General features: G+C 37.8%; 3 protein-coding genes across 6 annotated transcripts in view; 1 reads left to right on the top strand and 2 right to left on the bottom strand.

Moving 5' to 3' along the window:
* Nucleotides 1–5,344, bottom strand: part of pcsk1nl (proprotein convertase subtilisin/kexin type 1 inhibitor, like) — an 18,460-nt gene extending 13,116 nt beyond the window's left edge. The window contains exon 1 of the mRNA XM_058389645.1: nt 5,164–5,344. Coding sequence (XP_058245628.1) covers nt 5,164–5,241 — 78 coding nt within the window. The 5' untranslated portion in view covers nt 5,242–5,344. The remainder of the gene's footprint in view (nt 1–5,163) is intronic.
* Nucleotides 5,345–7,160: 1,816 nt separating this feature from the next.
* Nucleotides 7,161–19,593, bottom strand: ssuh2rs1 (ssu-2 homolog, related sequence 1). Of its 2 annotated transcripts, XM_058389876.1 has the most exons (13): nt 19,476–19,593; nt 19,308–19,372; nt 18,337–18,426; nt 17,143–17,218; nt 13,244–13,373; nt 12,954–13,014; nt 12,206–12,327; nt 11,506–11,568; nt 11,325–11,407; nt 11,127–11,219; nt 10,356–10,461; nt 10,082–10,189; nt 7,161–9,872 (listed from the first exon to the last, which is right to left on the bottom strand). In XM_058389876.1, the coding sequence occupies exons 1-13, from the start codon at nt 19,496–19,498 to the stop codon at nt 9,732–9,734; spliced, it is 1,161 nt and encodes a 386-aa protein (XP_058245859.1). In that variant the 5' UTR covers nt 19,499–19,593; the 3' UTR covers nt 7,161–9,731. The 2 variants fall into 2 exon arrangements, with proteins under 2 accessions (XP_058245859.1, XP_058245860.1); XM_058389877.1 differs by lacking the exons at nt 19,308–19,372; nt 19,476–19,593 and adding an exon at nt 18,895–19,086.
* A 3,476-nt stretch (nt 19,594–23,069) lies between these two features.
* Nucleotides 23,070–26,135, top strand: part of grip2a (glutamate receptor interacting protein 2a) — a 37,088-nt gene continuing 34,022 nt past the window's right edge. For 2 of the 3 annotated variants that reach the window (XM_058388845.1, XM_058388847.1), the window contains exon 1: nt 23,070–23,438. In XM_058388845.1, coding sequence (XP_058244828.1) covers nt 23,276–23,438 — 163 coding nt within the window. In that variant the 5' untranslated portion in view covers nt 23,070–23,275. The remainder of the gene's footprint in view (nt 23,439–26,135) is intronic. The other variant, XM_058388844.1, reaches the window with a different exon arrangement.

Here is a 26,135-nt window from a genome sequence, read left to right on the forward strand (position 1 = left end):
AAAACACACACACTACACACACAAAATATACTCACAAAAACACACACACTACACACACAAAATACACTCACAAAAACACACACTACACACACAAAATATACTCACAAAAACACACACACTACACACACAAAATACACTCACAAAAACACACACACTACACACACAAAATATACTCACAAAAACACACACACTACACACACAAAATATACTCACAAAAACACACACACTACACACACAAAATACACTCACAAAAACACACACACTACACACACAAAATATACTCACAAAAACACACACACTACACACACAAAATACACTCACAAAAACACACACACTACACACACAAAATACACTCACAAAAACACACACTACACACACAAAATATACTCACAAAAACACACACTACACACACAAAATATACTCACAAAAACACACACACTACACACACAAAATACACTCACAAAAACACACACACTACACACACAAAATATACTCACAAAAACACACACTACACACACAAAATACACTCACAAAAACACACACACTACACACACAAAATATACTCACAAAAACACACACACTACACACACAAAATACACTCACAAAAACACACACACTACACACACAAAATACACTCACAAAAACACACACACTACACACACAAAATATACTCACAAAAACACACACACTACACACACAAAATACACTCACAAAAACACACACACTACACACACAAAATACACTCACAAAAACACACACACTACACACACAAAATATACTCACAAAAACACACACTACACACACAAAATACACTCACAAAAACACACACACTACACACACAAAATATACTCACAAAAACACACACACTACACACACAAAATATACTCACAAAAACACACACACTACACACACAAAATATACTCACAAAACACACACACTACACACACAAAATACACTCACAAAAACACACACACTACACACACAAAATACACTCACAAAAACACACACACTACACACACAAAATACACTCACAAAAACACACACACTACACACACAAAATATACTCACAAAAACACACACACTACACACACAAAATATACTCACAAAAACACACACACTACACACACAAAATACACTCACAAAAACACACACACTACACACACAAAATACACTCACAAAAACACACACACTACACACACAAAATATACTCACAAAAACACACACACTACACACACAAAATACACTCACAAAAACACACACACTACACACACAAAATATACTCACAAAAACACACACACTACACACACAAAATACACTCACAAAAACACACACACTACACACACAAAATATACTCACAAAAACACACACTACACACACAAAATACACTCACAAAAACACACACACTACACACACAAAATATACTCACAAAAACACACACTACACACACAAAATACACTCACACATTACACACACACATTACATACACATAAAATACACACAAAATACACTCACATTACACACACACAAAGTACACTCAAAATATAAATATATAATAATATAAACACAAAATATCTATCTATCCTTCCTTCCTTCCTTCCTTTCTATCTTTCTTTCTGTCTCTCTCTCTCTCTCTTTCTCTCTCTCTCTCTCTCTCTCTCTCTCTCTCTCTCCTCTCCACAGAGTAACCATGCTATGTTCTCTATATTATCTCTTTACAGAAACGAGTGAGCAACTTATTACACACACACACACACACACACACACACACACACACACACACACACACTGTATCTCCTCTTAGTCTGAGTCATTTGTTTAACACATTTGGAATGAAACCAAACCATTTGAACAAGTTATAACCAAAAACACCATCTGGATCATCAGTAACATTGAGAAATGGTAAGAATTATTACTGAAATCACCATCTGTTATTGTTCACTTACTGAGGAAAATTGCATTGAAATGGCATCAGCTCAGATTTACACAAAACAAGAGTATCCAACAATCCGTCCATCCGTCTGTCCTTCTATCCATCCTTCTATCCATTCTTCCATCCATCCGTCCATCCATCCATCCATCCATCCTTCTCTCCATCGTTCCATCCATCTATCCATCCTTCCATCCATCCTTCTGTCTATTCTTCCATCCTTCTATCCATCCTTCCATCCATACATCCATCCATCCTTCCCTCCATCTATCCATCCTTCTATCCATCCTTCTGTCCATTCATCCATCCTTCTATCTGTCCTTCCATCCATCTATCCATCCTTCTACCCATCCTTCTGTCCATTCATCCATCCTTCTATCTGTCCTTCCATCCATCCATCCATCCTTCTATCTATCTATCTATCTATCTATCTATCTATCTATCTATCTATCTATCTATCTATCTATCTATCTATCTATCCTTCCAGCCTTCTGTCCATCCATCCACCCATCCATCCATCCATCCATCCATTTATCCATCCTTCTATCCATCTATCCATCCTTCTATCTATCCATCCATCCTTCTATCTATCCATCCATCCTTCTATCTATCCTTCCATCCATCTATCCATCCTTCTATCCATCCATCCTTCCATCTATCTATCCATCCTTCCATTCTTCTGTCCATCCATCCATCCATCCATCCATCTATCCATTTTTCCATCCTTCTATCCATCCTTCCATCCATCCAGCTTATCCTTCACAGGGTCACAAAGATGATGATTAGTTCTTTATACTACTTCTGAATCCTGTTCTTCTAGAATGTTCCATCATCGTGTAGCGGCTTTCTATAAGGGTTACGAAGCTGACGTGAAATTAAGGACACACTATAATGACTTTTCCTCCCTGTAGCTCTTCAGTGGAGATGAATTGAGATGATCCTGAATAGTGTATAGACTTAATACTGATCTAAAGCTGTGGATTGTATCAGATTTAACTGCTCAGATTTATGCTGTGATATTTCTGTAGTATGGAAAAGATAATTGGATGCAATTAAGTAATTAACAGTAATGACATATGTTGAATGTTTATTATTATTAATATTACTATTATTATTATTAAAGCCTAAAAAGGTCAGCCAGTCGTTTCCATGGAGGAAGATTAAGACAGAATGGAAGGAGTATAATTATATGCGCTCTATTACCTCACTGCATTCATCAGCGTGTGTGTGTGTGTGTGTCTGCTGAAAGCTGTTTCCATGACAGCACAGCTCCTCGGCTCACAACGGTATGTTTGTAGCTAATTAGATGGTACAGCAGCTCCGGGGCATTCTACTCGTTTATGTATCCTCCGCACATGTACCTCGTTCCTGGCTTTTTCATTATTTTACTTAATATATGAGTCACATGGAAGAATGGATGTAGTAAAATAGCATACGTTTCCCATACTAGATGATCAAATACCATATATATGCTCACTGTCCAATTTATTAGGAATACCCTAGTAAGCGTGTACTTTGCTCCCAGCGTCAGTTCTGGGGTAACCCGTGTTGCATTATTGCAGAGGAGCTGCACTTGCATGCAGCGAATCTCCTACTCTACCACACCTTAAAGGTGCTCTAGAATGTTCATGGAACCAGTCTGAGGTTACTTTCTGACCTTTCTGATCATGCTGGATTATAAGATGGACACATTTTGGTCAGCATCAACACAATTCAATTTTTATTAATGGCCCCATTGTGTGCCAAGGAATCCCCACATCATTACTCCACCTCCACCAGCTTCAGGCTAGATCCATGGATTCAGGCCAAATTCTGATCCTAACATCTGCATAAATCAAGATTCATCAGACCAACCAAGATTTTATCAATCTTCACTATATATCTGTCCAGTTTTTATTGATTCTCTGCCCACTGTAGCCTCAGATTCCTGTTTTTGCCCAGTATTCTGCATCTATGTTAAACATGTCACGTGTTCTGAGATGCTATTCTGCGCCCCACATTTGCACATTTGGGAGTGTTTATTCGAGCTACATTCTGTCAGATGTAACCACTCTAGACATTTCTCTTCTGACCTCTGGCATCAGCAGGGCATTTTTCTGCCTGCAAATTCTCAAAACAGTCCATCAGCAAGATGACATTTTTCCACATTCCTGACCTGCCACCTGATTGGCTGATCGGTTAATTGTGCGATATGAAATATAGATAAATATTTCTCATATCATTACACAGATCTAACAGAGCAAAATGTAGACATATCTGATGCACAGACACTATCATCATTCAATTGATGAGCATTTTGAATTAAATTACAATTATTTACCAGGGAATAAAATTAATCTTGCGCCATCCTTGACCTGGGCTGGGTCGCAGACATATGCGAGATAATAGGAAGCATAATCCTCATAAATCCACCTATGTTGTTTTTAATTTCAAGCCATCTAACCTGTAGATTTTAACTGTAAACGCATGAAATAATCCTAAAGTCGTTTCCCTTCCAGTGCTTACGCTCAAGGCTATTAAGCAGAGCGGCATAAATCAACACTCTTATCTATCAGGCATCGATGAAGACGAAATTATGTTTGTTATTCCCCGCTCTGAGATACCTAGCATCCATAAAACAATTTGTTTTTCGAGAAAAACAAACATACCTGTTAATCATTATTCCCCTCAGGGGCTTGATATTTAACCTTCACTGTAATAGCGTCTAAATTTAGGCTCATGTGCTTTAATAACCAGAGTGCCTTTGTGTTTGCTGGAAACAAAGCAGCTTGAGCATCAGAGATCTTTCCAGACTTTATGAGGCGACACGGCTGTGTTGCCTGGTGATGAACGTGGATGCGTTTACTTCACCTCGCAAGTCAAATATCCACCCAGCATGAACGGACGCCGTCGACCAGATGGTCACATGGATGCAACATCATCACCAACATCATCATTATTATTATTATTATTATTAATAATAAGAATGCTTGGAGCTCGTTCATTTTATGTGCATGTGCTCTTTTTAGTGGCATTTTTACAACACTGATAAAAAAAAGAGCATGGACAATGTGCAGCCATTGCAAATATCAGTAAGAGAATTCTGTAGTATTGTATATTAAGCAAATAATAACCATTAGGAATGACTATGAGGACCTAAAGTAAATGCTACATACAACACACAGATTGTGGACATATAGAATGCCCTTGCTTATCATGGGAAATAAGTGTGTGAGGATGTCTGTTACATGTGTTACCTTGGCCTCCAGCAGCGGACTCTGGAGGAAAGCCATGCAGAAGAGGAGAAGTACCGAGCTGGTGCGAGGGCCCGACATCCTGCAGGAGAGAATGAAGCTGCCCCTTACGACAGAGAGATACGCCGCCACTGAGCTCCGGACCACAGATGGAGTGATCCAGATGGAGGGAGGGGGAGAGAGTGAAGTGAACAAGAGTGAGGGAGGGAGAGGGCAAGGGAGAGGGAGAGAGAGAGAGAGAGAGAGAGAGAGAAAGAAAGGAAGAAGGGGAGGAGCCTGTGTCTGAATAAAAAGGGATGAGAAAGCACTCCTGGGAAAAAGGCGAGAGGACAGAGAGTACATGAGAGAGAGAGAGAGAGAGAGAGAGAGAGAGGATAAACGCGTGAATGTGGTTTGCAAGAGACAGACGTGTAACTTGGAGGAGACAGAGATGAAAAGCGAGATGCGAGAGTCATTGTGAACGATTTTATCAAAGCACAAATGTGTGAAATGTACTTGCATAATAAATTTACACCGTCAGTTTAACACATGAAATAATATAATTTAATAAATAATAATATAATGTAATGTGTAATAAATAATGATATAAATAATAATAAATAATATAAAAGTAATAATATTATAGTAATTTAACCTTATTTAGGTAGAAATCGGAAGCAAATTGATTTGGATAAAACATTTCATGGTTCCGGTTAATCATGCAGCAGAAAAGCATTGCAAGCTAATTGATTCGTTGATTGATTCATTGAATCATTTCTGTAATCCTGCCTCCTCAGGGGAAGCTACATCATTGTCTCTTCCGGTGTTCAGCACATTCATTATTTCTGCTTGAAAGTGATCACTTTTCTAAGCAAACAATTTCAGTGTGCCTTCTGCAACCAAGTACTTATAAAAGAAGAAGTAATCATAATCACTAATCATAAAGGGTTAAAACTAAAATAATGATCAAATAATCATGGAATTCAAAATAAATGTGAACATCTTTGGGAAGAAAATGAGTTTTTATTGAATATAAATCAAATATCAAATAAGAATATTTTTTAATTTTAGCGTCCATATTTATATATCTATAGTGTTTGATCAGATATAAGGATGCACAAATGTGAAAGCTCTTTATCACTTAATAAACATGAATATAAATGATTATAAATATTGTGTGTGTGTTAGTGTGTGTTGGTGTTTGCTTGTCCCCCAAAATGTCTGCGTCTGTTTCACTTTTAGGCAAAAATCATGAACCATATATCATTCAGTTTAATTTACAAAAGTACAACAATTAATTTTTATTTATTTTTGTAGGATTCCCTTCATCATACCAAACTGACTGTGGGCGGAGTCAAACCTGATCAAGCTCCTCCTTCCAGAGTGGTGAACCAAATGACTAGGGTATGGAGATTTTTTTTGTACTGTATCAAATAATATCGAACACTATCTATCTATCTATCTATCTATCTATCCATCCATCCACCTATGAATCAATCCATCTACCTATCTATCTATCCATCCATCTACCTATCTATTTATCAATCCATCCATCCATCTACCTATCTATTTATCAATCCATCCATCCATCTACCTATCTATTTATCAATCCATCCATCCATCTATCTATCTATTTATCAATCCAGCCATCCATCTATCTATCTATCTATCTATCTATCTATCTATCTATCTATCTATCTATCTATGTCAATCAATCAACCAATCAGTCCATCCATCCATCTATCTACCGACCTACCTATCAATAAATCAATGAATTAATCTATCTATCCATCTATCTGTCTGTCTCTCCGTCCGGACATATGACCCAAACCCACCGCTCTATTGACCACTCTGGACCTTAAAAGTTATATCTTGTCTCATCGTGTGCTACAGATTTCATCAATCCTTTACCCCGAGGAACAATTTATGAGCAAAATGGAGCCTCTGTGGCCTGACACACTGGATATTAGGAAACTTTCTGGACTTTGAAATCTTTAAAGGAAAAGAAACAGAGGCAGAAGTGAGAGCCTACAAACTGGCATGTTTATTAAAAGTACAAAAAAACAGCAATATAAATGTCAATCATGTTCAGTGGTACGTGACAGGAAAAGATTTCCACGACTACATGCATTGAAAAATAAGAGAATACAAGATATCAGTCAGTTTGTAAAATGAAAATACTCAGTGAAGTGGTCATTACCTGGAAATTTCTTTGTTGCAATTTTCCCACAGATATAATAAACAAGATAAGATTTTAAAAAAATGCAGTTTGTCATTTAAACATAACTCATCTTTTTTATTTCAAAAGGCTCTCTTCCAGCTTTCCCTCCAACTGCGACACTGGAGACTCCTTCCTTAAGTGCTATATCTCCTTTCTGAAAAAATTCACTACAACAATCACAGATTTCAAAAACAGCTTTATGTGGAAAAAAAACAAAAAATAGAGAATAGAGAATAGAGAAAAAAACGAGAATTTAGCAGCGGCGAACATACACTGGGCGTCCAAAAAATAAAGTCACCACCTGGATTTAACTAAGCAAATAGGTAAGAGCCTCCCACTGGATAATTACTGCATGGATGATTGTGTTTCAGCTGGCAACAAGTTATTTATCCCTAACTGATGCAAGGAGAGGTCCTGGGTTTGAATCCCGGGTTCGAACAGACAGGGGCCTTTCTGTGTGGAGTTTGCATGTTCTCCCCGTGTCTGCGTGGGTTTACTCCGGGTACTCCGGTTTCCTCCCACAGTCCAAAAACATGTACATTAGGTTGATTGGCAATTCTAAATTGCCCATAGGAGTGAGTGTGAGTGTGTGTGGTTGTCTGTCTATATGTGGCCCTGTGATGGACTGCTGACCTGTCCAGGGTGTACCCCTGCCTTTCTCCCAATGTGTGTGCTGGGATAGGCTCCAGCAGATCCCCATGACCCTGATCAGGAATAAAGCGGGTATAGAAAATGGATGGATAGATGATGCAAGGAGTAGCTTCTCATTTCTTAAACAACCATGTCGGAAGACACATCCTGTGGTCATGGAAAAGATGTTAATCTGTTTCAGAAGGGTCAAATTATTGGCATGCATTAAGCAAAGGAAACATCTAAGGAGATTGCTGAAACGTCTAAAATTGGGTTAAGATCGGTCCAATGCATTCTTAAAAAACTGGAAGTATAGTGAGGAAGCATCATCTTTGTGTCAGAAATGTGGTCGGAAAAAAATCGTGATCGTGATCACTTAATGATCGTGATCGTGTTAAACGTTTGGTGAAATCAAATCGTAAAAAAAAAAAACCCAGTAGAACCCACGGTTATGTTTAATAGCGAAAGTAAGAGCATTAACACACATACAATGCGAAGGGAACTCAAGGGATTGGGACTAAACACCTGAGTAGTCTTAAGAAGAGGCTAATCGGGGAAAAAAGGCTTCAATTTGCTAGGGAGCATAAAGATTGGACTCTGGAGCAATGGAAGAAGGTCATGTGGTCTGACGAGTTCAGATTTACCCTGTTTCAGAGTGATCAGGGTAAGAAATGAGGAGGATGAAGTGATTCCCCCATCATGCCTAGTGGCACTAAAGGTGGTCCAATGAAATATTAGTGTGTGTGACTTTTTTTTTGGACAGGCAGATGACAAACATTGAGTGGTCACGTTAATGCCATCGGTTACAGACAAAACAAACGAAACGAAGGGTTGACAGGAGAAATAAAACATTTTGCCTGCTGACTGGAAAGCTGCCCTTTAAATCCCAACATCACTAAAACCCCACATCATCACTGTTCCATCCTGAACAGGACTTTTAACCTTCCACTGCTCTCCTTCATCATGTCTTGACCCTAACGAGTAGACAGAGAGCAAATATTACAAATCAGTAAGCTGGTTAAGAGTCTATAGACTTGCGCATATGCTCTGAATTCTATATGACACATTAATAACTACCGCTTATAAACACGACTAGTAATAGCTAATAAGCCACAATGAACAGAAATAAAGTAGGCATCATTTAGAACCATACAATCGTTTTCAGCCCTTTTTTCTAGTGTTGCCGGTTGTCATGACGACTTAAATGCGTGCAAATAATATTCGAAATCCATGATGATGATGATCAGATTAATGTTCGATGTGATGATTAAATGTTTCCCATGCTTGCCCTATTTGGTGTGTGTGTGTGTGTGTATAAGCCAATCTATCACAATCCTGATGAACAAATTAAGAAAAACAGTGCCATTGGTTAGTAATGGCAATGCGAGTTCTGTATGGTTTATATAAACAGATTGTGAAACCCTAGGATCAAGTAAATATTTCATATTTCTTCCTGTCCTAATACTGTCATTATGTGGAAACAAATCAGAACAAGTCGACCAGGAATGGAACAGATGATACCTGAGCAAAGAACTGACTGTAAAGAATACGACAGCCAACTAGGAGACACTAACTAGCTGATTAGCCTAATTGCTGGCAGTTAGCTTGCTGTGATGTGTCGTTTGTGAAATCTGCTGAAAATTTGTGTCTGATTGTTGATTACATACACACTGTAGACTATATCAGGTTATAAATTGATTAGAATTTTATCATCTGGTGTTCTGGCTGCTGAATTATGGGATCACATAACCGAGCAGCAGCATGTGGCCGGGTAGCTGTCAGTGTGCACCGAGTTCTCGTTCCCAAACACAAAGTAACTGTGGGTCTTCCCTTTCCAAGCGTAGTTCACCCGGGTGATGGGGATCAGCTCGATGGTGTGACGCTGCAGTAGGAAAGATTCAGGACTCAAATCAGTCATGTGACCATGACCACTGTTTTAAGAGCTATGCAAATGAAATGAATTTCAATTAAGGGGTATGATTAGTGTGTGTTGAACTTTACCAGCTCCCTGTTTCTCTAATTCGAGCATGAAATCTGATATTATAGTGAAGTTAATGTGCTAGTAACATTGATTGTAAATAGTATTCGTACCTGCTGCAGAATACGAGAAGTCTGGAAATATTTGGATTGATGTTCTCGTATTAAACGTTCAGACGCTTGGCTCAGTGAAGCGCTGGGAAAACCCCTCACCGGGTAAAGCTGCAACACACACACACACACACACACACACACACACACACACACACACAAACCACAATCTGTTTGATCCAGTCTCTTAACCATGTGAAGGAATGAATGAGAAGGGACGTTTATGGACATAGACTTATATATATGTGTGTGTGTGTGGGTGCGTGTGTATCATTACCATGTACTGGGAGTCTGTGAACATTGCCCTGCCCGTGACCTTGTTAAGATTCTCCGAATTCAGCCCGCTCAACTGCTCCACCACATAATCGTCTTTATAAGTATTCCTGAGAAGAACAAGACATGGCCAGACTTCACTCACAGTTTGTTATAATCGTTATCATTAGACACTTCAGAAGCATGGGACTGCTGTTATAAGAAGAATTTATCTGGGATTAGCAGCTATGCCATTAAAACCACATGCAGTCATGATTTACAGACAAAAAGTCCTGAAGGTGGTGGAAACAGTAGGTGTGACATTCTACCGTCATAATAAAACGTCAAATAATTTTGGAAAGCACTGGCTGCTGCTGAGGACGGCCTCACCTTGAATAAATTTCCTGGTTAAACAACTGCACTTTTTTGAGGATGAGGATGGTTTCTTTCGAGGTTTCTTCCTCATATCACTGATGTTGCCCCTGATTTGCTCAGTTGGGATAAATTTACATCCTGAATGTATATATTTCTATAAACATATAACCTATGAGCACCAGAAGGCAGAGATTTATTATTTGACATCCATTTCCAGTATATTTAAACCAGAACATACTTAAACCTGATTATAGGATCTTTTTTTAAATCCTTTTTGGCAATGTAAAGTTTAAAAGATACTCTGATGTGATAAAAACCATTACATAAGCTTGTACAATCATCATATTGTACATGCCGTCTCACTCTCTTTAGGGATGCAGGTCCAATCTATTTAAAATTTCTTGAAAGCAGGCGATCTCACCACTGGATCTTGAGTGTGATAAAGATGAGGAGCTGCCTCTTCCCTCGACATGTTTCACAATCACGGGAGCCATTTCCATGGCACCGGGTACAGCTGTATGCACACACACACACACACACACACACAGCGGTTAAAACACAACATCGTTCCCTCCCTCGTTCTGCGAACATCTGTAGAACTATAATAACCGTAGCTTACTTTTCTCTTCCGCGGCCGTTACAGTGCGTGCAGCGATCGGTTCCATGGCGAAACCCGCTCCCGTTACACACCCAGCAGAGTTTCTGAAAAGAGATCACAATTCCATACAGTGGATTAATTAATTAATCCGTCCACAGTGGATTAATATATCCTGTACCCTGGAGTAACTTTTGAAACTCACATTTCCAGAGCCTGCACAGTCCTTGCATGGCATTTTGCCCATTCCCATACAGGTATGACAGCTCTGGAGAATCATAAATATATTTATATCACATGCACAGCAGTAATAAACTCAAATATAAAATCATCAGGTCAACAGGTGGGTATAATGGGTCTCTGTGAGGCGTTTGGGGCAGTGGTAGGTTTCTATGAGGAGTTTGGGACAGTGGTAGGTCTTTGTGATGAGTTTGGGACAAAGGAAGATCTCTAATGATGGGCTTGGGAGAGTGGTAGGTCTTCAGGAGGAGTTGGGACAGTGTTACTACATGATGATGGGTTTGGGACAGTGGAAGGTCTCTAATGAGGAGTTTCGGACAGTGGTAGGTCTCTAATATATGAGATCTCTAAATAAGCCCAAAAGAGCTACAAACAGAGATTTATTACTTTAAACAAAATGTACTAAAGGTCTTTAAAAAATACATGAGCATGCTATATGTGAACTGTATGAATTGTGCAGATTATGCCCTCTGGTGTTCAAACACTGCAAGTGCATGAGATGCGTAATTAATGGAATGACGTGAATCACACATTCCCACAATGCAGAGTTCTGGGTCTGGGACAGTGGTAGGACTCTCTGATGAGTTTGGGACAGCAGCAGATCAGGAGCATGTTTTGTTCTAGTAACTGAAAAGCTGAAAGTTGAAGTTTTCTGATTTCTTTACCTTGACTGAGGAAGTATATGGCACTCTGATGTTCTGAGTTTGATCCTGGAAGAAAGTGGGTGTTTGGGCCGTGATCGCCCACGGAGCTGGAGCAGGCTGGATAAACGCATCCACAGGCTGGCCTGGAACACATCACACACACACACACAAGATTCTGTATCGCTGTTTAAGGCAGAGTGATGAAACACTGTTGACGATGTTCATTACAGTACATATCTGAATTTAATTCAATTCAGTTCAATTATAAGGATAAGATACATTACTAGTATCTCATTTCTAAATGTCATCCACCAGCCAAGACATGATTGAAGAATTTCAGCTTTAAAATAAAGCTTCGAGAAAGCTTAGAGTTAAAGTCTAAATAATAACACATGCCACTAAGAAGAGAGTTTAAGTTCTGATGATGGATCAATATTCTCTAAGTGGGAGGAGCATACTCTCGCACCCAGAGTGACACTAGCTAATTGTGGACATCTATGAGCTCATGTATGCGGAAGAGGGCAGAATACAGTTTCTTGTGTTTCAGCTGGGCATTTTTAGGGGAAAAACAGCTACACTCCTGTATTTCTTTACAACTTTCACATAAAAGAATGAACAGATAATCTGTTATCAGTAGGTATCAGTCTTACTGTACTGACTGCAACACAAATATCTTGTGACCTCATGGTTTAACAGCAGTGAGATGTGTCAGCTAGGGCAAACTGCACTGTCACCAAAAACCTGGTGAATTTTTTTGTTTTTTTTTTACCTGTGTATGGCTCATGACTCCATTCAGTGGATCTCGTCTCAGCGAAGGTCTCCAAGCGATACTATGAGAAAGGACCAGGATGAAAATAAAGCGAGAATTAAATAAATCACCATAACTGCCACATGTTGCTTAATCATAGCTTTTTAAACAAACTATGACCCTTGATAAACCCTGGTTAAAAGGATACTTTACCTACATTTTGTGAAACCATTGTTAAAAATCGTTTCTAACATTTTCTACGAAATTCTGTAATAAAACTGCATTCTGGGAAATGCTTTTTGTGCCCTCACCCTGTAGGTGTTGAAAGGCTCCAAGTTGGTGATGACCCCTTCTCGGACCGGCGCAGTGCTGTAACAACATTTACTGGACGCGTAGCCCATGAAGGCCTCACGTGCGGCTTCCTCTGAGATGGAGGTTATACTGGAAACCAAGAACAGACAACAACAGTGGTCAAATAAACTAATAATAACAACAGTGTATGAAGATAGATATAAACTTTCAGCATTCTGATCAAGTTAATGGTCAAAATGTGGGTTTCATGAGTGGTACAGCAGGAAAGTGCTCAGAAGATCATCTGGAGATTACAAGAGTTCAGATCCCAGTGATGTTACAGCCTTCCACAGGGGAGGGGCCTACTCTGTCCATCACAGTGACACTAACCAATCCTGGGTGTCTGTGAGCTCATGTAGGTGAAAGTGGATAGCAATCCTGCCCGAATACCTCTGTCGGTTTGCCCTCGTATAACGCTATGTGAGTGGCATGAGTAATAAAATACTATTTAAAATGCGTAAATGAAATTCCTTAAAATTAGTTTTCATTGGAAAATGAAGATAAATGAATCATGTGTACGAATCGTCCTGTGCCCTAGTGTTACAGAGACTGGCTCCTGATGAGTAGCACAGTGACCCTAAAGATGAATGAGCAGGAATCACTCATCAAAATAAATGAATCAAGTGTAAGAATCACATGTGAAAAGAAATGACTCGTGTGAGAATCACACGTGAAAATAAATGAATCATGTGTAAAAATCACACGTGAAAAGAAATGAATCATGCACACGGATCACACGTGAAGATAAACGCATCATGTGCATGAATCACATGTAAAAAGAAATGAACCATGCAAGAATCCTGAAGAAAATTCACATAATTCACTCAAGTGAAAAGAATCATCTAAAAATCAGATATTAAAAGAAATGAATCAGGTGTAAGAATCGCATATGAAAAATGAATCATTCAGGAATCCTGGAAAAAAATTCACATTAATTATACATACAAGTCACATGTGAAAAGAATCATCTAAAAATCACAGCGGAAAAGAAATGAATCATGCAAGAATGTAAAAAATTGACACGTGAGCTCCTGATCTGCACAACTAGCATGACCACTTCTTCAAACCACTCAGGATAAGGACGTGTCCTCTGTGCAGTAAACGTTATGTGTAAAACATGGTTGCCTATGTAGACTAGACAAGAAATAACAAGGAGTTTTATCAGTTTATCTATTTAACCTTTAAGCTGTGTAACGAGTGGTGGGAGAAAAAATGCTGTTTCTTTGACAACAGACAACAATTCGCTGGTTGAATGAGAAGATGAAACACTGCGGAAGGTGTGTCAAAGCCATGCAGTTTGTAAAAAGGAGTGTGTGTGTGTGTGTGTGCGCGCGTGTGTGTGTATGTGTGTGTGTGTTTGTGTGCGTCACTCATTAATCATGACTTGTCAAGACTCCAGTATGTTCCAGTATGTAACAGACTCCTCAGTGCTGCGGAAACCAACTATATATACACTCCATTACATACATACTCCATCATTTTCTACCATCAAGCTCTCTGTCTCAATCACAACACACACAACACACACCAGCGTTTATAGTTTAAAAACACTTTTTTATCTCTTTGTGGCATTAACAAAAAGGGTTTAAAAAATTCTAAATTCATTTTTAAGAGTCTAAACCGAGAGCAGCGGTGATTATTGCCAAAAATGACAAGAAATACACTTTTAATTGTTAACATTATATTTAAATAATTTATGATTTATGAGATTTATTATTTTTGTATTTTTAAAATTTATTATTATTATTATTATTATTATTATTATTATAACTAAAAGTCCAGGTTTAAAGCTGATAAAAATCATGATAATTTATTTTCCTTTTTAATTCAAATTCTGAAACACTTTATTAGCATAACAGAATAGATTAGGAACTCATGTTCAGTTTGTGACATTAGGCATTTTGTGACCTAGGTGTGGGAATTATTTATTTATTGGGAATTATTTAGTGATTGGGAATTATTTATTTATTAGAAAAGCAAGAGGCCTAAAACTGACTCTAATGGGAATCTAAAATCGAGAAAAACAGAAACAATGGGAAATTAAAAAGCTGAATCCTGAACATAATGGAAAATTTTTTCCTATCGTGAAATAGTATATATATGAGGGAATTAATTCAGATCATTCTGGGACATCTTGAATTGATCTCGGGTTGATTGCTGACTTTTCGCAATAGAAATTTTTGCTGTTCTCATCCACGGCTACTGTGAGTATTGTTTTTGCTAAAGTGTAAGTTGAACAGTTTAATAGAAGTGACCGTACACCCAGTGTATTGTACATTATGTATGTTATGCCCTAACGAACAATGCATATAACAGAAAAGCTGTTTGGTATTCGGGACTAATGATCAATGTCCACTTTATTCGGTACACCTGTACGCCTACAGTTGTCTAATCAGCTGAACCCAATATGGTCTTCTGCTGTTGTAGCCCATCCACTGCACCACAAGGTTTGTGCTTGCCGAGATGCTTTTCTGCTCACCATAAATGTAAAGTGCGATTGTTTGACTTACTATATCCTTCCTGGAATATCGAACTAATCAGTCCATTCTCTTCATTAAGCCGTTTCAGCCCACAAATTTTTTTTTGCACCATTCTGTAGAAACTCTACGGTCTATTGGGTGTGAAATTCCAAAGAGATCAGCAGTTTCTGAAATATGCAAACCAGTCAAACCTGAACCTCTTGACCTGCATCTGTATGATTTTTAACCCCATTGTGCTGCTGCCACATGATTGGCTGATTTAATTAACTGCAGGAATGTGCAGGGGTGCCTAATAAAGTGGACAGTGTATAGTGCTTTGCTGGTATGAGCCTCAGTTTCTTAAACTCGTAAAGAACATGTCAGTACAAGACCAACAACGTTTCTGGTCAACTGCTGCTACACGTCCATGATGTCTGATACAGAGAATAGAAGAATATGAGTAAGTACAAGGTATATTGAGGTTTACTTTGAAAGATGAGCACTTGGCAAACACACCTCACTAAACAAACAATTCAATACGTCTGGCTGAAGATTTAGAGCAAAGATATGAGAAACCTTTTTCTTTATATCCCCCATAAAGTCACTTTTGAGATAATTCCTTTTTCACTGCTGGTACAATAAATGTGGTGATAATTTTCACATTCGATTCTTTTCCGTTCTCTATTCTGCCTCAACAAAATTCATAAATCATCGTTTTTAAGGAAACAAAAAAAAAGAGTTGAGGTGCTTACTGGCAGTAATTTAAAATGATTTTCTGGACACTTTTACAAATGACCTTTTTAACAGCCCATGCCACAGAAATAGAAGTAAAAAATAGAATCAAAATAAAATAATACAAACAGACTAAGAATAGATTCACAAAAAAAAAAAAAATAATAAATTCACTATACAGGTAGGAACGGGAAAAGAATATGAAGAAAATAAAAATATAAAACAATGTTAGATTTAAAAATAAATAAATAACATTATATGTACATAAAATCATATATTACATTTAAAATATAAAATATATTTAACAAATTCTAAAAAAATTATTATTAAAATTATTTAATTATATTATTATTTAAAAATATATTTTTTCTATTTTTTTAAATTTTATATTAATGTTAAATACTAACTTATTAAATGTAATAATAATAATAATAATAATAATAAGAAGAAGAAGAAGAAGAAGAAGAAGAAGTAGAAGAAGAATCATAATCATCACTTAATGGTAGCAAAGCATCCTTTATGAATAGTGGAAATGTACACCATGAACAAAAATGATTAAAGATCCAGAAATCAAAAATATTCTACCATGGTCTCACCCTAAAGAGCATTATCTGCCACTTTTATTCTCAAAGGATTCTACAGTAATGAGAAGGTGAGAAGGTTCTTACTTCCAGTTGGTCTGAGCAGGCAGGTTGTCCGCCGCGGGCAGAGGCGCTGAGGGCATCGGAGGAGGAAGAAACCCTCCTGCAAAAACCCAGAGAGAGACAAAGATGGAGTGAGAAAAACATTAGACTATCAACACAACACCATAGAGTTGATCTTTACTGTAAAAGAGGCAGAAAAAATTATATAAATAATACAGAAATAAAGATAAAGACAAACCTGATGTCATGTAAACTCCATATACAATCCATTATATTAATAATATATATTATTAGATTATAGTCATAGTCTCAATAGAAACAAACATATTTAATGATTCTTTTTGCGTGATTATTTAACTATTTAATGCTTTAGTGATACAGCACCTTAACATAAACCTGTAAATGTTTCTAAAAATAAAATATACTCATCTGAATTTTATTGACTTGGAAATCATATTTGATTTCATCCGAATTAAGTTTATTTAATCAAATTGTGTATTATTAACTATAAATTCACACTCAGAATTTGTGATTTATTTACTCTACATTCCTCTGAAAACATACTAATTATTACAAGTTATTAATGTCATTAGCAAAAGATAACAAACATTCTGTGTTTTATTTTCACAAGATCTCAAAAACCTGCGCAATTAGTACACGGCAGTGACTTAAAGTAATGGCACCACCGATCAGATTAAAGATAAAAGGTTTGAAAACCAATTCATCAGTCACAATTTCTAAACTTTCCAGACTTTCTGATAAGAAAGTTGCCTTAGGTAGTGTTATGTTATAGATTTAGAGAGCTTGTTTGATGGGTAGGATTAAAAATAATGTCAACTTGAACCTCATGACAGTTAGACGTGATAATGATAAAGCTGTCCAGGGGAATCATTTCATTTCATTGTCTGTACCGCTTATCCGATCTATACTCGGGTCACGGGGAGCCTGTGCCTATCTTAGGCATCATCGGGCATCAAGGCAGGATACAACCCATCGCAGGGCACACACACTCTCTCATTCACTCACACAATGGGAATCATGTTACACTTTAAATACAGTTTGACTTGTATTTCTTTACAGTTACTGCAAAAGGATATATATATATATATATATATATATATATATATATATATATATATATATATAACGTAATATTTGTGACTCTCTCTCCCTCTCTCCTCTACATATTTATTTATTGTTTAAATAAACAGTTTTCACCTCCGCCGGCCAATGTCCCCTCATATCCCGGCACTGTGTCGTAAAATCCAGTAGGGGGCGCTGTGGGAACTGCGGGGGCGCCAGACATGGCTGAAAAAAACAATCACACCAAACCTGTTATACATGACTAGAAGGGCGAGTCTTAAAGCCAAGAAAAACGGAGGAACATCATAAAAACTCGCATTCGTATACTAAAAACTCGCAGTTGTACGAGACAGCATGTTGTTTAAGGTGCCTATGGATATAATAAGAGAGGGGGGAAGCTTACGTCAAAAGTTGCTTATTTTCTGTTTACTGTTGAAGTTTCTGAGGTTATTTTATGTCTAAAAGTCATGCGCTCTCTCTCTCTCTCTCACACACACACACACACATGCACGCACGCACACTCATGACTTAGCTGTATGTAAAATTATACCCGAGGGTCCATTTCCTCTTCTGTGGATATCCCTATTATATACTCACAGTTCCTCCCCCTTTTGTTTACAGCAACAGCCTAAACGTAACGCTTTGTAACGGAAATAAACAGAAAGTAAACTGCATCATAATCCGATCACTTACCCTCAAAACCTGAAACAAAGTCTCGGAAATTCGGACAGATAAGTGATGGAAGTGAAGAGCAGCGCGAATTACTGTGGAGAAACTTAAATGGTCGTCGCTAGGGTGTCAATTTTTCAATGACGCAACAGCAATCCTCCGATTCTATTGGTGCGTGATCCAGAACTTGCCGGATGTGAGCTTCTTTCCGTTAAACAGTTGCGCATAAAGAGTTCAACTTTTGAGCAACTGATCACGAGTCACATCACATCGGAAAAGTCACAAATGTTGCAAAGGTGAAACGGAAATGGCGCATAAACACTCCGCCTCTGTAAGGGTTAAGCTGACAACCGAAAAAACTACGCGTCCTCCATGTTGGATAAAAGGGAAGGTCTAGGGATAGTTTAATATGTTTATCTTAGGAAATGTTTCAATACCTGGTGCTGATGGTGCGGAACTGATGTACCCAGGGTTGTCTATGCCCTGTATGGTTCCATAATCACTTTAAAAAAAACAACACAATAATAATACAAATAAATCACTTTTTAAAACGTCACATGTACATCCTACCAAGAACAAGAAGTGCATCAAGGAAGCGATCTTACTTATAAACCGGTCTCCGATCCATATCTTCAGGCTGAAAAGTGCTTATAAACCTCTGGTGCAGTGAAGTTTGCTGGGTGAAAGTCCTGATTACTTCCCTCTATCTCATGTGACCCAGATGTGACTCATCCACCAATCAGAACAGAGCATCAAATGAACATCCTCAGAGTTACGATGAAATATGCAAAATATATGCACAATATATATATATTCTCGATTTCTAAAAAGTATTCACGCTTTATATCAAGTGTATGAGAATAAAACATGATCTGTATTTTCTGTAAAGGGAAAACGATGATATCCAATCAGCGAGCGAGTTTTTGAATATATTTGCATATCAAAGAAAATGCTGGAATAACAGACTTATAAAATGCGTTTGGTTTATCTTTTTATTATTTTATTTTATTTTTTCCAAATTAAAATATGCCTCAGTTTTTTTCTGATATAGCTGAAAATGTGTAGATGTTGTTTTTGTGATTCATGTGCTTTATTATCTTAACTAAACACTACATTTTAGTATCACTTTCACTTCTTGTGTGTGGACGGATGTGCAGGCTGAAATGAAAGCCCTAGAGGCTACAAATGACATCTAATTAGATTAAAGTCTACGATAAATCTGGATTATTTTCACCTTATTATACAGGAATATTTAACTAATAATATACTATTTTTTTTCTTTCTTTACGATCCTCCCATTCCTTTTGTGCACGTGCGACCTGGGGCCACGTGATCTGTTTTGCATTTATATTTAAAAACAAAAATGCTTTAAATGGTCGATTTATTTACAACCAGTCATATTTTTCTCTTAATTCCAGATATACACGAGACAAAGGTCTTGCATAACCTCTCTTATTAACACACAGACTTGTTGTTTTCACCAGGAAGCATCTATATTCAATAACCAGTGAGTGATTTCTCTGCACAATAAGTTCATTATGAGCAAATTTCCTTCCCTCATTCGCCATAGCTCTCGGGGTTGTGTCCTACACTGAGGACAATAGCGTATTGTTTTATTACGTCGAGTTAATGGAAGGAGTAGAATAGATTATTTGTGTCTTCAGGCCACGTGGTCAGTGATATCTGTGGTCCTGCTATAGGTGTCTGTAAATTTATTCTACAACACGCAGAAATATTTCCACTGGACAGTCCTGTTCTCTCATTGACTGACGGACACTAGCTTGAGGTTTCTAATTTAATGAAAGCTATATAATAATATTTAGCGTACATACATCTGCTCAACTACAATAAAGTAAAGATTATAAAGGACATTATTCATTATTTACACAGTGTTTCAGGGAGTTTTGGACGCTGACTTGCTTGAGACGTGACAAATTGTTAGAATGTATTCAGAATTGTCAAAAGATGAATTTTTTTGTTTTAAATCAATGAAGCTATTTTGCTTGAAAGCCTCATTTAATCTGCCTTTGAATCTGACCCTCTGCCTGTCCTTATATTAAATACTGGAATCAATATTAGTCTTAAACCGATCAGGCGTAACATTATGACAAGTGAATAACACTGATAATCTCCTCATCATGGCACCTGTTAGTGGGTGGGATACATTAGGCAGCAAGTCCTCAAAGTTGACGTGTTAGAAGTAGGAAAAATGGGCAAGCGTAAGGATTTGAGAGAGATTGACAAGGGCCGGAGCATCTCCAAAACTGGAGCTCTTGTGGGGTGTTTCCGGTTTGTGGTGGTCAGTATTTATCAAAAGTATCCTTTAAGCCCTTTAAGTCTTGTAAGTTGCGAGGTGGGGCCTCCATGGATCCATGTCTCGACAGGTCAGGGCTGTTTTGGCAGCAACACAATATTAGGCAGGTGGTCATAATGTTATGCCTGATCGGTGTAGATGTTGGGCTTGGGTTGTGAGTTCACATACCAGTATCACCAAACTGCCACAGTTGGCCTCTTGAGCAAGGCCCTTATGCCTGATGTATAGCACACTGGCTGGACAAGAGAAAAGCCCTTTGAGATTTCTAACAAATATTTCCAAATTGTAAATATAAAAGGATGGCGATGATATTTTTTTCTTTGGAAATGTGCTTAAGTAATTAAAGAATACATGCATTCCATCAATTTTAGTAAGGTTAATATACAATACATACATTACAAGAACCCAAGTATTAAACATCCCTGGCAAGAAATAAGCTGAGTTAGGAGCCGAGACTTTATATGAACTTGATGGAAGGGGTACAAAAACAGAACAGCTCCCACTTCCTATTTTCAGCCATATACTCTTACACAAACTGTCCTGAGCTCATCATAGGACTTACATTCTTATGACACACTCAGCGCTGTTTGTCTTTACTCTTCTTGACCTGAATACTAATGATTCATAATCACAGTGTCATATGGAGAGATAATAGGTATTTTTTTTGAGTGTGTATCATCTCAAGGTTTCCTCATCATGCGGGGATTAGGGGTGTTAAGAGTTTTCTTCACCACTGTCTTCTACAGCGTGTTCATTAGAGATCTAACCGTAAATCTACTTTTGGATTTCTTTAAAACTTGCTTGGCGACAGTGTCCATTTTTGAAAACGGTATTGAAATTAAAATGACTTCCTTCAAACACACACGCTGTCCTTTTATTTTTAGACACAAGTCAACAAATGCAAAGCCACAGATCTTATTTGCATAGATAAGTGCTGGGAACTTGAAGTTGTGCAATAATGGGTAGATCTTATGATTCACAGTCACTTGGCTATTCACCAAATGTAATGCCATCTATTAAAAAGTTGATGTGTTAGAAGCAGGGAAAATGGGAGGATAAGGATTTGAGCGAGTTTGACAAAGGGCCAAGTTGTGATGTAATGAAAACTGCAGCTCTTGTTGCGTGTTCCTGGTCTGCAGTGGTCAGTATCTATCAAAAGTATCCTGTAAGTCCTGTAGGTATCCTTTAAGGCCTGTAAGTTGCTAGGTATGGCCCATGGAGGCTCCACCTCACACCTTACAAGACTTAAAGGATCTGCTGCTAACATCTTGGTGCCAGATATCACAGCACAGGGATCTAGTGGAGTCCATGCACCGATGGGTCAGGGGTGTTTTGGCAGCAAAAGTGGGACCAACACAATATTAGGCAGGTGGCCATAATGTTATGCCTGATCGGTGTTAGTGAGGTTCAAGGAAATGACTTTTCTGTTCTGTTTTTTTCTCAGTGCATGTGATGAAACGTGTTGAAATTCCTGCCTGTGGTAATGACACAACTGTTACAGTATGCAGTATATTAGTGTAGGCTTTAAAAGACTGAGCACTCCTCCTAATGGTTTAATTCATTACACAGGAAATCAGTCAGCTGACTAAATATGATCATATTTGCACTAGCAGTGCTGATACCGACACAGCAGATTATTCTATAGTAATATCATTACTAATATAGTAAGTTCTTCTATAGTGCAGGTTCTCCTAATGTTTAATAGATGAAGTCAGCTGTGAGCCGTGTTCTGAGGAGAGAATCGCTCCTGTGGTTCAGCCAGACTGGATCTCCGCAGAGAGAAGCTGTTCTCCATCTGCTTTCTACTCTACAGGCCAGAAATGTTCTCACAGAAACACAAACACACACACACACACGCACAAACACACACACACAAGCAGGCTGAGAAACACAGCCCCACCAGCATCTTTGTCTTGTGGACTTGACATAGATCATTTTTTCCCATCAAGTGACGACGTGACAATAAATAAAGTGGCATCCCCTGTGTATCTTCTGACTGTGAGATGAGAAAAAGCAAAGGAGGAGAGGAGACAAGAATGTGTGCGAGGAGAAGAGATGCCCAGTTGTACGTGCAGTAGCTTCTGAGTTGAGATGTGGCGGCTGAGTTGCAGCATCAACCCCAAACGATTTCCCGATGGAGTTCCCTCCTCCGTCAGCTCGGTGAAGAAGGGATCGGGTGGAGGAGGGAAAGGGAAGAGGAGGGTGTTCTTTTCACTGCGATGCCGCATGGGAGTCATCAAAGGAAGAGTGAAAGGTACCCTAGAGTGTTTTTGAGCTTGTGTGTGTTTGAAATGGGAATGAAGGTAAGGTGGGAATGCAGAGTGAATGTGATGTTTACTATTCAGTGTAGTGCAAGTGTGTGTGTGTGTGTGTGTGAGAGAGAGAGAGAGAGAGAGAGAGTTTTCATGCTTCACACTGAGAGTATTAGAAAGTAAAAGGTCATCTTCATTGTCTGTAAGTCTCAACACCCGGTCAGTTTTGGTAGTTTGAGATTCAACCACAAGAGGGCAGTGTTGTTACCAAAATAATCCCAAAACCATGCCGAATTCTCCAGCGTCCCCGGTTTTGTTTGGGTGTTTACCACGTTTATATAACGATTTGACATTTTCCAAAGAAAAGATGTTTTAAGAATATAATGTGACATATGTTGACGCAGTCAGTATGTAAGGTGTCTGTCGATGCTCAGTGGAAATATTCTAGAAGAATTCACATGTCGGAGATACATTAAGTGTTCGTTTATAATTGACCCGAGGTCTGGGCAAATGAACAATAAAATCAACATTGTGATAAATGAGACGCAATCCACTTTATTAATATGTTGCGGTTATCATGAATGATTAGCCACAGTTGTAAAATGTAAAAAAACCCCAATAATTTTCAGATTAATAATAATAATAATAATAATAATAATAATAATAATACATTAAATTTATAATAATTAATTTACATGTAATAAAAAATATAACAATTAATTTTTGTAGACGTTTTGTAGAGAAATTATAACCATATTTAAAAACAAATTAGGGACTTTATGTATTATGATAAATATTGTGTATGATAGAAAACCCCCCAAGTATCGTAGTATGATATTATCCATCATAATACACAGATACAGATATTATTATTACTGTCACTATTTTAATCAATTCCTATACATAAAATGTAACAGCAAAGAGACAAATAAATAAATAAAAATTCTTTATTAAGATCAACAGCAAAAGTTAACATTTATTAAGATCCTTTGCTTTTCCCATATTACCATACCAGCAATCGAGTGGTTGAGCCAGATGTGAATAGCTGCAGATTCAGATCTCTGTCTGCCAAAATCACAGAAGAGAGCAAAGAGAAGAAGGACATGTCTCTTCGATCGCTTTGTCCCTGCTCTACATGTCAGAGAGAGGACAGGGAGCGCGCTTTGACTGTATTAGAGCTGACTGTGTGTGTGTGTGGGGGAAGTTCTGGTATGTTGAAGTGACAAAATGGACAAATGGAGAGACAGGTGTGAGGACTGGAGAGCCTACATCATCATCATCATCTCACACACACACATACACACACACGCTGTCAAGGAAGAACCCAGTTGTTCTCACCGGCTGAAAGATCTTCTCCGACAATGAAACATGAGAGTCGTCACTGAAAGACATTCCTGAGGTGGACTAGCGTTAGCGCACGAGTAAAGTTCACTTCCATCCAGCAGTCTTGCTTTACTGCTCTCCAGGGGGCTGAAATGAAAAGCAAAAACGTGTATAATAAGTTAATCACATGGTAGTGATAGTGATACAGCGATGAAATACGTACTGAGGGTAATTGTGTGCTGTGAGAAATGATTTAATAGAAATTTAAGATATGAGAAGATCAGCATAATCCAGCTGTTCAAATATTATAGTTTATTAGAACCATGGGGATTTTTATTCCTGCACAATGTTACTCAAAAAATTTTTGATTCAAGCTTTTATACACAGGTTTATTTGTTGTTTTTTCACGTATTTAGGTAAATTTGTTTAATTGACCAGTGGAATAAGCTAAAAAACCTCAAGAACTCTGTGCTTTAGTAACGGTGTCTTGTGATTTCTACCCCTGAAACATTGTCTTAAAGTCACAGACTAGCTAGCTAGCTATACTTCACCGACCTATATGGATCTGTATGTTGGAGAAGCTTTAAAGGATTAGCGAGCCCAATTAAACACAACGTATTAGATCAGCAATGAGGCAAGATATATTGCTGTCTGGTCTGATGTTTGATTCTTTAGCTTTTTCTCTCAAAATTTTCGTTAATCTTAAACTGCATCCAGTTTATCAGTGATGCTAACCCTAGACTTTCAGACGTACGTGTTAGCCACATTAGCCCTGCAAACAAAAAGAAGCAAAAAATCAGACAGCAAACATGCCGTACAAGATCAACTACACTTGCAGAAGTTAATATATTAGGTAAATGTGTGTGTGTGTGTTTTTTTGTTTCATTTAATTCATGTCATTTCTACCTAGGATTAAAAAAAAGAGTAAAGAAAATATAACTTTAAAATATCTAAAAATCATTGAAAAAATAGCCTGTGCTACTTTCTAGCAATGAATTATATATGCTTTATTTATGTTAATTAACTTTTTTTGTGGTACTCTGTAATAGATGTCAAGACAATTCGTCCGTTTTGAAAATGGCTTCTGTTTATTATATAATTAATCATAAAATTAAAAATTGACGTGTAAACCGGCGAATGCTTCCAAATACAGCATTCTGTTAGCTCATACTGCCAGTGTGAGCTGCCTGAGGAAGACGAAGTGGAAAAGAGTAACATGAATATATGTCATGAATATATGATATTGGTGTTAGTGTTGGAGTGTGTACTAAGGTGTGTGTGTGTGTGTGTTGAATTGAGTAGGTGTTTGCGCACTAATGTTAGTGACACATGAGTGTGTTTGGGTGATAGTGTGCATGTGTGTGTGGGTGTGTGTG

This window comes from Hemibagrus wyckioides, linkage group LG05 (genome assembly GCF_019097595.1).
Source record: "Hemibagrus wyckioides isolate EC202008001 linkage group LG05, SWU_Hwy_1.0, whole genome shotgun sequence".
Lineage (NCBI taxonomy): Eukaryota > Metazoa > Chordata > Actinopteri > Siluriformes > Bagridae > Hemibagrus > Hemibagrus wyckioides.

Excerpts from the sequence above, each read along its gene's own strand:
- ssuh2rs1 (XM_058389876.1), bottom strand. The coding sequence starts at position 19,498 with ATGGATCGGAGACCGGTTTATAA. Across the intron at positions 18,427-19,307 it reads TTCCGCACCATCAGCACCAG|CCATGTCTGGCGCCCCCGCA; the intron begins GTATTGAAACAT and ends TGTTTTTTTCAG. Across the intron at positions 12,328-12,953 it reads GAGTCATGAGCCATACACAG|GCCAGCCTGTGGATGCGTTT; the intron begins GTAAAAAAAAAA and ends GATGTGTTCCAG.